We start from the raw sequence: 13,776 nt of genomic DNA, 5'->3' as shown, positions 1-13,776 counted from the left end.
GAGGGTGTCTGCCTGGTGCGGGGCCCATTACTTTCCCTGACAACACATGAGAAAGCAGCCCCTGCTGGTATGGCCTGCAGGGCATTTGGCCCCCAGTCACTTAGAAGTTGGACAGCTCTGCTGTAGTATGATTTGGTTAGTCAGCACATTACAATGCAGTTCATAACTGTAGTTTTCTACTTGATCTTCCCAGGCCAGCCACAGCTCTGATGAAGCTCCAAGGTTGTGAATCTTAGTCCCAAATGATAGGTGCATTCTGTCAACCAGGAGTATGCATATTGTGCTTGCCAGCTCATTCAATTACTTCCTCCAGACTGCCAGTGTCATGTGTCTTGCCCAGGTTAAGCCTCAGCTAACTCACCCTTATAAATTATGATTACAGAAAGCCCCTGGGTTCCACTACAATATCTGAGTCTAGAATATAAAGCTGGATGTTATCAGGATTGCTGAACATGCTGAAATGCAGGTTTGCTTATTATGTCTTGTTGTAGACATGTGCATAAATGGAATAAGAAAAGAGAAAAGTAGTGCAGCAGTTTCCCATACACATCCTTTTCCTTTAAAATGAGGGGGAGTCTGGGAGAAGGAGAGTGTTTCGAAGTCCAAACATGTTAATTGTCACGTCTAGAAACGTGCATAATCTCTGCTCAAATAATGCCAATGTCTACTTCTTTGATCCCTGGAATTCGCCCAAAATGTTTTACTGTCATTCAAGCTGGATAGCAATGTGCATGTGCTGACATTTCATTAATCGTTTTGTATAGAGTGATAACATTTTCAGCAGTTCTTAGATGATCATTGAACTCTCTTAACTATGTTGATGTAATTTACAGAACGCCGTTTTTAGACCTGCTACTACAGTAAAATTCATCAGACATCTAAATGTTCCATGGCTCTTAAAGTTTTTAGTCCACTAAGCAAGTGATTAGTATTATGACATACCGAAGTAAAAATCAGGTCCAGAGCTAGTCAAGATTAATACAACCTTTTTTGCTTACAGATTTAAAATGTCAGGAAAAAAACCCAAGTGATACAGCTATAAATGCTTTAGTAAAAAAAAGGAGAGAGGTAGTTGGCCGTGTTAATCTGAAGTCAGGCAAAAGGCAGGGTAGATGTGCATCTTACGGACTGACTAAATCAGAGGTCGGTAGCGTAAGCTTCTGTAAGCAGCAGACTTGTGAAATCTTAGTAAAAGAAATTATGACACAAGTAATTACATAGGTTTAATAAAATTATACCCAGTGCTTTTTTTTAATGAAACCATACAAAATAACAGTCACTTGGAACCAACTTGACACATTTAGACAAAAAATTCCTCTACTGTCTTAACTTTTTCTGGTAGCTCAACAGACCTTGTTTTCCTACCCCAAAGTTAGTATTATTGAGAGGATCTAAGTTATATAGACAAAAACTATACACATTATTGTAACCCAGTGGTTTTTATAGTTAATTTAACCCTGCTGTCTCTGTTTTTTTATTGCAACACAAGGTGATGTCATTAGCTCTATATCAACCTGTATGCACAGGGTAGCTGAGTTACAGTTGCTGGGAGAACCATAAGTTTAAATGTCCTCTTCTAGTGCATAGATTAGGCAAAGGATGGGTGTTTAGTCAAAGGACCAGTGCTAAATGCCTTGGTTTTAAAGGACAGTAGCTGTCTATACCTGGATATATATGTCTCAGTATTTTGTTAATTAGTATAATTTTATAAAATACATTTCGGTCATGTAGGCTTTTCTCTGAAAGGAGGGTGATTTGGAATGGAAAGAGAGAAATAGCTTCTGCAACTTAGCTGGTAACCTACAGAGGTCTGTTCTTGGCCACACTTCTTCCAGCTGCTGTGAAAATACTACAAAAAGCAGAGGTAACGTTCTGGGCTGTTCCTCTAAGAGGCATAACACTCAATTTGCAGCCCACAGTGAATGAAAGCTTCAAGTGACTTCAAGTTGCATCTATATTCTTCTGATTCTGAGCTGTTTTAGAACTTAGAGAGGGCCCCAGTCTAACTAGGAAAGAAATTAATGCAAAACACTCATTAAGCAGTTCATAGCTATGAAATAGGGAAACTAAAGAATTAACAATATGTACATAATGAAAAGAAGAGCTTTTTAAATAAAATATTATTTATATCCATTTTCTCAGGAGCATGTGAGACCATTAATTAGTTTCATATGCCAAATGTTAAGTGAAAATGACAAGATGAGGTTTGCCAAAGCGTGTTTTTAGAGACCTGATCCCCTCTGAGATCAAGTAAAGTTCCAGTAATGCTATAACCTTCAACAGTCTTTTTCCTTTTTTCATATAGATTGATATGTAGATTTTAATTTAAACTAATAGTGCACTTAATAAGAAAGAATGATAATGTACATCTGACTTGAACAGCTGAAGACGTGATGCTGTTCTATATAGCTACATTTTTTTCTTAAGTTACTTAAGCTAGTTATATTACTAGGGACCCACGTAAATTGTGGCAAAGCAAAGGGTTTTTTGCAGCCCACTCGCATCACACAGCTGATTTTGTGGGCATTTCACAGCTGTCCCACCCCTCACCACTGATTGGCAGAGGACACCTTCACTCAGTCTGTCCCTACCATTTTTTTGCCCTGCCCCTCACTGCTGATTGGCAAGGGCACCTTCACACAGTATACACCATTACTGCTTTTTTTGTTGTTGAAATTGCAGCCAGTGTCGAATTTCCCAACAATCATGGACAATGCTGTTTTTTGCAGTTTCTGCAAAAACCAGAATTTAGGTAGGTCTCTATATATTACATGCTGGAAGAGAAATGCTGCTGGTCTGTTAGACTGACACAGAAATTAACAGTTGACTTAAGTACTGAATGCTTATATTTTTGTTCTTGATCTATTTTCCGTAAATGTTTACAGGTGAATTAAAATTCAGTTACATAAATGTGAAATCAGAATATTTTGAATTTGGTGCTATATATATAGTTAAATACTGGGTTTTAATATTAATTTATTAGAGATTTATGGCAGCTAAAGATAGAATCCTACAGACCTGAGCATCTAAATCCAAACTTGATCCCAAAAAGCTCTGCTCAGCTGCTACTTAATTCTGGAAGTGCCTTGCTACTTGGTCTTGTTCTGCCTGGAAGTATATTCATCAACAGTATACCAGTTTGGCAGACACTTAGCTCATGCTTGACCCCAACCAGGATCTAGAAAGTAGACAGCAGAACGAGCAGGTCCCTTGAGGTGCTTAATATAGTCATCTGTTTCCCAATACCTCTATCAAATGCTGACAGTGTAGAGCTTTTCAAGAAAAGAGAGAGTTCCCACCTTTTATAGAATAGCCTTATTCTTGGAGTCCTTGTCCAGGAAGTGAAAGACCTGGGTGCAATGCCCTCTTCTTCCTAAGCTTTTTTAAATCCCCATCTCCCACTTCCTTGGAAAGTGCTTTGACCCCTAAACCATAAGGTGTTTTGGCTCAGGGTACACTCCATCTTCCTGTGTGGTTATGCTGTTGTGCTGAAAGAACTCCCCAAGATTAACTGGGCCACAGAGAGAAAACAAGAGTGAGCTTAACTAGTGTCAAGGTTAGGGCACTCACCAGTACAGTAGATTCTTGGGTTCCAGTATTGTTTCTGTGTTTTATTCAATAACTTTTTAACATAAAGTAAGGAAACAGTCTTGAGATCAGGGACTGGAACTTGGGGCTCGGCTCAGCTCTGCTTAGCAAGTATCCTAGCCATTAGGCTGCAGTTACCTTCTTGTCCTCTCTGAGTCATTTAATCTTGTATATTTTGCAACACAGAGGAGCAGCTTCGGCAGTAGGTGTGGCAAGAGCGCTGCCAATCACAAAATAGATAGCCTGGCTAGGAGTTAGGAATGTGAGAAAATTAGATCCCCAAGGTCTGAGAAGAGGGTTATGTATGCGTCCCACTGGATAGATAAGTGCTCTTACCACTAGCCTGTTGTATAAAGGTCCCCTCACCCCCTGCCCTCCCCCACCACTGCTTCTCCCCATTTTAAGGGAAATGAGTAAGCCTTGCTCTATACTATTAAAGAATGGTTGTGGGAGCCAATCCTTAAGAGGTTTCAAACAGCATGAGAGGTGGGCAACATTTTTGAGCAGAGTACCAAAAACACCCCAGCCTCAACTTGTAAGATGTTGGTGTGCCAGAAGCAGATGGCAGAGGAGCAGCAAAGGGCCTGATCCTTGTTGTGGCAGTGCAGCTCAGGTCCCTTCCCCGCCATCTGCCCAGAAGCATGCATGCAACTGCCTCCAGCAACGAGCTAGTCTGGAGCTTCACAGACCTCAGTGCAGCAGCTTGCAGCCTCCCTGCTGTCTACTGTGAGCAACCCAGGCTTCACACTCTGTCTGTCTCATTTGGTGTGTGGAGCTAGATCAAAAGTTGAAAAGCAGAAGGCAAATCAAGTACCAGGCAACAAGAAAAGAAACTTTAAAACCTTCCTGCTGGGAAGCTGGAATGTCAGGACCTTGTGTCCTGGCATGAAAAACAATTTACAGATGATGGACAATGTCCAGAAGACCATACTGATTGATTGAGAACTGCAAAAACTTAACATCAACATGTCTTCCTTGCAGGAGACAAGATTGGCCAATTTAGGCTCCATTCATGAGGCCTACTACACTTTCTTCTGGGAAGGCAGGAGCACAAAAGATACATGGGGTTGGATTTGAAATCTTCAACAAGTTGGTCAAAACCATCGAGACCCCCCACTATAACTTCAGATAACATCATCTCACTCTGACTATAGTCAGCTGATGGTTTTGTTAACATCATTAGTGCCTGTGCACCAACTTTACAGGCAAATTCAGATGATAAAGATAATTTCTGTGATGCTTTGCACCAAGTCATTGAATGCTTACCATCAACAGAGAGGCTTCTTCTCCTAGGGGACAAGGGATGTAGATCACAACTCTTGTCCAACCTGCCTGGGACATCATGGCATCAGGAAAATGAATGAAAATGACCAATATTTTCTTGAACTCTGCACCTTAAGCTACCTGTATATCACTAACACCTACTTTGTGGGCAAAGAGCCTCAAAAAGTATCATGAAGACCCCTATGATCTAGCCACTGGCATCAATTAGACCTCATGATCACCAGGAGGAAAGACCTGCCCAGTGTGCTTCACACCCACACCTCTCACAGTACAGGTTGTGACACAGACCACTCCCTTAATGTCAGCAAAGTGAAATTAATTCCAAAAAAACTGCATAAACTCAAGCACAAGAGTCAGCCAAGAATTAATATACACAGCACAAAAGTTCAAAGCAAGTGCCTCAACTTTCAAAGGACCTTTGAGCTAGCTATATCTATGAAAGCAACAACTGCAAATACTGCAGGAACTTGGAGTGAGCTAAAAGCAGCCATCCAGGAAACAGCCACAGAAGTTTTTAGGAAAAAGAAAGAGTGGTTCGAGGCACACTCGGAAGAGATACTACCACTTGTTGAGGCCAAGAATGCAGCCTATCTGAAACACAATCAGAATCCAACAGAAAATTCCAAGGCTAAGCTGAAGCATGCCAGGGTAATGGTACGGAAAAGAGCTAGACACTGTGCAAACCAGTACTGGACTGACCTGTGTCAAGAGATGCAGTTTGCCTCAGATGCGGGAAACCTGTGAGTTGTGTGATGGCCTAAAGAAAGCCTTTGGCCCAGCTGTAACTAAGTCACCCCCACCTCAAGTCTCAAGGTGGCAAAGTAAAAATCAGTGATAAAAACAAGCAGATGTCACTCTGGGTCAAACATTACGAGCTTTTCTCCCATGAAACAAACATTTCAGAAGATGTACTGGATCAGCTTCCAACTCTAAGTATACTGGCACAGCTAGACAGAGAACTACAGCTGAAGAACTTAGCAAGGCCATAGACTCTCTAGCAAGTGGAAAAGCACCAGGGGAGGATGACATGCCAGCTGAGATTCTCAAATACGGGAAGGCTAGCTTGCTACTCCATCTTCATTAACGCCTAGGGTGCTGCTGGAAGGATGGTTATGTACCCCAGGACACGTGTGATGCAAGAATCATCACTCTGTACAAGAACAAGGGAGACGGGGGTGAATGTAACAACTATAGGGGCATTTCTCTCCTCAGTATCACAGGCAAGGCTTTTTCCAGTCATGCTGAAATGCTTGCAACAACTTGCTGACCATGTCTACCCAAAATCACAATGTGGATTCAGAGCAGGGAGATCAACAATGAACATGATAGTCTCCTTACGCCAACTGCAAAACAAATGCCGAGAATAAAATAAGCCACTGTAATTAGGATTTGTTGACCTGACAAAAGCTTTTGATACAGTTAGCAAATCAGGTTTGTTCAAGATCCTGGTAAAAATTGGATGCCCCTGAACATTACTCAGGATGATCCATTTCTTCCATGAAAGCATGCAGGCTACAGTTCAGTGTGATGTTTCAACTTCTGACAGGTTTGAGATAAACAGTGGAGTGAAGCAGGGTTGTGTTCAGGCACCCACACTCTTTGGGATCATCTTCTTTATGCTGCTCCACTTTGTTTTTGATAACTTGAAGGAAGGCATATACCTTCACACAAGATTAGATGCCAAACTAAATGTGCATATTGGAAAGGCTGCTGTCACTTTCATTAAGCTCTCCAGAAGTGTCTGGAACAATACAAAACTTACAATCAAAACTAAGCTGGTTGTGTACAAAGCCTGCATTTTCAGTGTCCTAATGTGTAGCAGTGACACATGATCAGCATATGCATATCAAGAAAAGAAGCTGAACAACTTCCACCCAGCCTGTTGATGGTGCATCCTTGACATCAAGTGGCAAGACAGAGGTCATTGCCAAAGCAACCTGCCAACCGTCAGTGCGCTACTTAAACAGCAGTGCGTATGCTGGCTTACCCATCTCCACAGGATGGAAGATAGGTGCATCCTGAAAGACATCCTATATTGGCAAATTGCAGGTGGAAAGAGAAGAGTAAGGCACGCAAAACTGTGCTTTAAAGATGTCTGCAAGCAGGACTGAAGGCTTTTGGAATCAACCCAAATCTTTGGGAGGCCATAGCAGGAAACAGGACAAAGTGGGCGCTCCCTTCTCAATTGTGGGTACAACATCATGATGAGAAATGATTAGTCAAATTACAATGAATGTGACTGAAGCAACCAGCCTGTCAGTACAGTAGCCCCAATGCTATGTATACCTATGACCACTGTGACAGTACCTGCATGTCTGACATCAGTCTCGACAGACGCAAGAGAAAATGCACCACCCATTAGTAGGATAGCTGCAATATCTGCTGTCACTCACTGATGAACAGATGCCATCTAACCCTAAAGGCACCTAAACCCAAACCCTGTTTGACCTGAAAGTTCTGTAGATACCTACATTTCTGCTTGTGCCCAAGACTGCAACTTCGTGTCCAGCTCCTGCCTAAATCCAGTGGGATTCAGAAACTAGGTGGGGCCCTTAAGCAGAAAGGAACGTAAGCTTTATGGGGCCAGAAGAGTGATTTTAAGAGGGAAATCCCTACAACCTATATCAATGAGTGCTCTAGCCTTGGAGGCAGGGATCTGAATTCCAGTTTTTGTTTCCAAAACTGTTCCTGTTTTCATCCAGGGTGTGTTTAATATAAAATGTATAAGCCAACCTTGGAGCAAAGACTGGAATTCAGGACTCCCCACTTCCTGCCTTCTACCATAGTTCCCTCATCAGTAGGCTACAGTGTCATCTTTCTTCTTGTTTACTCTCTCACCTCCTCCTCCCACAGTTTTTAAAACATGGTGGCAAGTCCTGGTCAGTCCTTTCAAAGAATATATGTAGTCTCATACCTTTAAGGGGAAGGATTTTAGGCTTGATATCTTAATAAGTGTATGAAAGCTTGTGCTTGTAGTCCAGTCTTCTATGCTGAAGTTCCAGAGAGAAGCACAGCCCTGTGTTCAGCATTTCTAAATGTCTACCTTTAGGCAGATTCCTGTTTTGTATGCAGGCTTTGTTGATCAACCTTTTGAGGCACCTAACTCTCACCATACCCTGTACAGGGAGGATAGGGGCCTCACTCTAGGCTTAGGATGAGGTTTGGGGCCTGGCATCTATAAATCAAGCATTGGTTTACGTATAGGCACCCAGGTGATTTTTCTAGATATAGCTGTTAAGATTATCACTGAAAAGAGAAATTAATGGAGTTCATTGACACCAATAAGAACTGTGGATATGTGGCACTAGTGAAAATCAGGCCTGAGGAATTCTGAGCAGATTCATTTTGTTGCCCAAATGGGAAGAAGAAATGAGTGATGTTTTTAAAATATTTAGCAAGAGGTTTATTACTGCTAAATAAAGCACTACATGAATTTGGCCAGTAACTACCCTCCTGGCTTACAATTTTCTCTACTGTTCTAATGTTAGTTTTCTTCTGAGCAGAGCCTTCCAGGAAAAAATATAGACTTGATGACTGTAACTCAGTTGTTAATATGCTCCCCCAACTGTTCCTCTGTCCCCACTATTTCTCTGTGCTTCCTCAGATCACTTCTATGCTTCAACATTGATTTTGCTTTTACTCAAAGAAAGCCAGGAGGGAGTATCAAGTCAGCATAAGGTTGCATCAAGAAATGCATAAAGGGTTTCAGGCACAGTGGAAACCTGAGAAAGCACTAAAGATGTAGGGTTGTGTTGCACACACTATATGGCTCCAGGCTTTAAAAAAGTCTGCATCTTTATGGAGACCAAATGGGAAGTCTGAATGCTGGTGTGAGCATTGTCTGACATGTACACTGAAAGAAAGGATGCAGTGAAGTATTGTAATCTGTACCCTGGCTGGTTCCTGAATCATTCAGCTATATAATTACGTGACCTTTCATCTGCATCTGACCTTCAGAGTGTAGCAGCATAGACTTCAGAACTGTATACTGAATTACACCAGGCTAAAGATTAATTAATGCCATGACAGTCTTTCTTCTGAAAATGAATATCAGTGGGAGGGTTTTTATTATTATTTTTACTCCAGGGCATTTGATGTGGAACTTCTTTACATTGCTCAGCGCTTGAAAATACCTATAGCAGAAGTTGCTGTCAACTGGACTGAAATTGAAGGCAAGTACATTTTTGACACTTTAGGTGTTGGTGGGTGTGTAATCCAGAAATAAATACCTGGGTATCATTCTTCTGTAAATCAAATACTTCACCCAGACTGAAAGGCAGAACCTTTTTCACTGAATTTTCTTCTTACATCTACACTGTTGCCTATGAAAGCTTATGCCTCTCTCAACCAGTTAGTCTCTTAAGTTCCACCCTGTGCTACCTTCTGCAACTATCCAGTTGTGAAGGAAGGCATGTAAAGCTGGCCAACTTCCAAGTAGGCCCCACCTCCAACCTTCTTTCCTTGCAATGGCTCCAAAGCTCTTGCTGTACTTCAAGCATCCCATTAGACTTTGCTTCAGGTTTCTTATAATGCCTTTTGGGGGGGGGGGGGCACTCTAGTATAAGCATTGGATCCAGATTTTCCATTCACGATGGAAAAACACAGTAAACCTGGATTTTCTAATTTTGAGGAGAAGAACCTGAATTTTCTTCTTTAAAGGAGAAAAACGTGGGAACTGGTATGTTTCCCCTTGCAGGTTGGCAGATTTCCAGCCTGCAAGAGGCTGGAAGGAATGGAAAAAGGGCGGTCAGGCAGGGGTGCCATATGCATGTGCATACATGCAAACGGCCTACAAGTAAATCTTGGGGGGGGGGGGGGGGAATTGAGGCCTCAAGAGGAAGGGAAGGCAGTGTTGGTGCTGCTGCCCAGCCAGGGTGGTGCCATGGGGCTTGTGGCCTGAGGTCATATGTGGCCACAGGGCCTGGACAAGGAGCAGGATAGGGTTGCGAGTGGCAGGGATGGGGGAGAGGTTGTCTCCCTGCCACTGCTTAGACTCTCAGGAGAGGCATGATGGGCACGTGCCCCCTAGATTTGTGCTCAGACAGGGACGGGGGCAGGCTGCCTGCTGCAGGCTCGGGCTCCCTGCCCTGCTGTCCTCCCCCTGGGGCCTCCGCAGCCCAGTGGGTGAGACCCAGTACGGAAGGACAGAGTGGGGCAGGGAAGTCCAGTGCTGCCGCCACAAACCCCATACCACCACACTGCCCACCCAACAGCAGCAGGCATGGCAGCATGGAGTTTTGCCCCCTACTGTTGCCAGGTAGGTAGGGGGCACTTCACTATGGCAGTGCGGAGTTCCCAGTGGCGCCACAAGCCTCTCCACCTAGTCCTGCTCTGTGCTGTGCTGGGTCTCGCCTACCAGGCTGTAGAAGCCCTGGCAGCAGGGCAGAGAGCTTGAACCCGCAGTGAGCAGCCTGCACCTGCCCCTCCACAGGCTCTGCTCTGGTTGTGCCACCTGTGGGGGAGAGGGAGCCAAGCTCCATGCTTTGCTCTGCCACAGCAGCTGCTGCCTTCCCTGGGCAGCAGCTGGGGCTTAGGGGCTGCTGCTGGGGGGCAGGGGGCTGCAGACCCAGGTTCCTGGCCAACAGCCCTGGTGGCTGGGGACTCCCTCCAGCACTGCTGGGGGGGTTGTGGGTGTTGAGTGAAGGGTACCAGCAGAGCCAGGGAGCTATAGGTGGGAAGTGAGGGGCACCAGCGTAGTTGGGAGGCTGTGACTTGGGAGTAAGGGGCCTGGACCTGAATCCTGGTGAGTGAAGAGGGCAGGGGGAGCTCTGATTTTCTACGATAAACCCAAAATCAAATGCCAAATTTTATATGTATTTAGAATTTATTTTATTACAGTGATTAAGGCTATGGTAGACTTCCAAAATTGCTTTAAAATTGTAAATATATCAATGAAATATTGTGTTCAACAAAACCTGTATCTATAATGGCATTTCATTTTAATTGCAGATTTTGGAGTTTTTATCAAAGAACTTGAGATTTTTATCAGAGAATTTGTAATTTTTAAACAAAGAAAAACAGAATCACTGGTTCTGAGACATTAAGCTGATTTTACCTACCATGACTTCCATCCCTACTGAGGAAGCTTTAGTTAAACTTGGAATTTAGCGTACTTGGACACTAATGGGTTTGTAATAGTACTCCTAAGACAGAGATATTAAGCCACGTAAGTCGGAAATCAGGCAGCAGGCAGGCTAGAGTGGCACCTTAGAGATTAATTCATTTAGACAGGCATGGGTTTTCATAGGTGACAGCCTATTTTGCCAGCTGCTATGAATGGCTGTCATCTACAAAAACTTATACCGCTCCAAACAAGTTAGTCTCTAAAGTTCTTGAGAAAGATATGCATGTACTGTCTTTCCTGAGGTACTTGGACACATTCTTACAATTACTGTTGATCAGTTTTCAAGCCTATTTGCTGGAAAAAGGTTTGATCTCCGAGTCAACAGTGAGATTGCATACATACTTTACTATACCTTCGATTGAGTTACTCTGCTATTTCTGACCTAAAATTGTGCCCTGCTCTTGCTATAATTGCAAATATAAATTAAATATAATGAAGCAGTAATTTTTCTACTGAAGATTTTTATTGAAACTAAGATCTAAATCATACTGAATAAGCTGAGAATGGTCACAACTGTTTCAATGCCATATTGTCAATGCTAACTTTTATGCTTTTTATTATTATTATTGTGTGTCTGATTTTTCTCTTTCATTTATCATAGGTTCTAAGCTGGTTCCCTTTTGGAGCTGGCTGCAGATGGGCAGGGATCTTCTTTTTATACGACTACGATATTTGACTGGTGCCTGGCAGCTTGAAACAAGGAAATATAATTAAGTTATATACATTCTCCAAAGGCATTATATTGCGTAATGGAACGTGAAAGCGGTTTCAATGAAGTGAAATGTTGAGGGAAGCTGAGGTAACTCTTCATTGCTCTTATGTACTGCATTTTTATAATATTTTATAACATTGCCAACACTAGCAAGTTTCTGAGCTATTCTGAAAGAAAGGACATCTTCAAAAAGAAGAGTTTTTGCATCTTGGCATCAGTTGCCTTTTATTAGCAGCTTTAAATTTCTTATGTTACCTCACCCAAATAAAGACACAGTCATCTCATTGTACACATATAATTCCTATTACTGCAGTGGAATTCCATGCATATTGAAAGGCCCATATCCTATGAAGTGCAATGTTCTATCATGTCTGTTTTGGATGACCAAAGCCAAATATTTCTGTTGTAGCTGAAAACACATAGATGAGTGCCAACTGGGAACTGGGAACAGATAAGAATTATATGTATTTAATTTAATTAAAATCATGGCTGCTACTATAAAAGTAATGCGCATAAAGCAGTTTCAAAAACTGGTGACAACCTTCTGACATTCCAGTTGTTCTTGTCTGCAATATAAATAGGTTGTCTGAGCTCTTAGTTCATATTGTCTCCACTGACTGTAAAAGTCCCAAAAGAAAGCACGATTCATTTTAAAATGTTGTGTCATTCATTTGATTTGTCCTTTCAGACAGATACTGTGAGTACTGAAACTTCCACCTGTGGTAGCAAGGATAGGGAAAAGGAGTTTTGGGTGTAAAAGAATGATATCTAGGGTTAGAGAGGACTGTACATTGTGTGGTCACCTTTTTGTTATGAATTTCCAACTAGGTTTATAAAGACCTTTTATTAGGGGTAGGTTTTCTGTTGATAAAATGCCTTAACCTCTCTTGGAACATAACTTCAAAGTGGAGCTGCCAAACATATTCATTTGAAAATTGTAGTAATTTCTCTACTTTGGAAAAATCTATTGAGCATAAACTTGTTTAAAGCAAAGAAAATGGGAGCACATAATTATACCGGCAACTATTTTTAAGCTAGACTCTGTCTATTCTCTCTTTTTAAAGTGTTATACAATTTGATGGTTCTGTTTCTGTTAGAGTTACCTCAGTTTTCTGTACGGTGAAGCAGAAATTAAATGAATTCTTAATAAATGCATTCAGTTTTACTTTGCAGTCTTCATGTTCTTTGGTATTCTGTGCATCTCTGTCACTTCTGGAAAAACATGATGTAACTGGTTGTTGCAGTAATTGGAATACAGAAGTAGCTGCTTGGTTCTGGTAAGTGACTGTTGTAGGTAGCACTGGTATCATTGCCTACCCGTTACTAAGTCGTGAAGGGATGCAGCTGAACTGTGTGCATGCCATTCCCACAGAGCAGGTGAGCATTTCCTGATTTATAGCTAAAGGCTGAGTGCTAGAAGTGGGAGCAGGAAGTCTGCATCTCATGCTTTCAGTGATCTGCAGGCAGCATGGAGGAGGACAGTATCTGATTTCTAATACCATATTTGCTCAAATACAAGATGAGGGTTTTTTCCTCCCATCAGCATGGGGAGGGAAGCCCCTCATCTTACATTTGCATATAAGGAAACCTCATTAAAAACATTGTTTACCATTAAAATGCTGTCAAAAGCAGCATGTGCTCAGTAATGGAAACCAACTATAAAGTTGATTAAATGCAGCCAGTACTGAGCATGACTGTAAACCATGTGGCCCACATGTTGATGGCATCCTTTTTTGTGTGGCCTTTAAAAAACAAACGAAAAAAACAGGCAGTTGTTGCCCCAGGAGGGAACAAGCACTGGGCCTGGAAGTACTTGCAATACAAGACTGACACTCAAGAGAGGCCAGAGCAAGCTCCAGCACCCTTCCCTGGTGTCAGAAATGCTGATGGGGAACCTTTTTGGTCCTTAAAAAAAATGGGCGGGTGTTCCCTACACTGGGTCTAGAGGTACTGCAATCCCGGGGCCAGAACCAGCCCTGACATCTTCCCCTTCGTGCCAAAAAGTATCTTAGCCAAAAGGCAGAGATACTGATGGGAACCTATTACAAGGATTTTTTGGGGGGGATAA

General features: G+C 42.4%; 1 protein-coding gene across 1 annotated transcript in view; it reads left to right on the top strand.

The window, feature by feature from the left end:
• The window catches only part of ALG5 (ALG5, dolichyl-phosphate beta-glucosyltransferase), a 59,786-nt gene extending 46,913 nt beyond the window's left edge, over window positions 1–12,873 (top strand). The window contains exons 9-10 of the mRNA XM_019524737.1: window positions 8,959–9,044; window positions 11,598–12,873. Coding sequence (XP_019380282.1) covers window positions 8,959–9,044; window positions 11,598–11,710 — 199 coding nt within the window. The 3' untranslated portion in view covers window positions 11,711–12,873. The remainder of the gene's footprint in view (window positions 1–8,958; window positions 9,045–11,597) is intronic.
• Window positions 12,874–13,776: the final 903 nt, after the last annotated feature.

Source organism: Gavialis gangeticus, unplaced genomic scaffold (genome assembly GCF_001723915.1).
Source record: "Gavialis gangeticus isolate Ggan-Ray unplaced genomic scaffold, GavGan_comp1, whole genome shotgun sequence".
Taxonomy (NCBI): domain Eukaryota; kingdom Metazoa; phylum Chordata; order Crocodylia; family Gavialidae; genus Gavialis; species Gavialis gangeticus.
The sequence above is the reverse complement of the archived record's forward strand: the minus strand, read 5'-3'. Positions and strand labels throughout refer to the sequence as shown.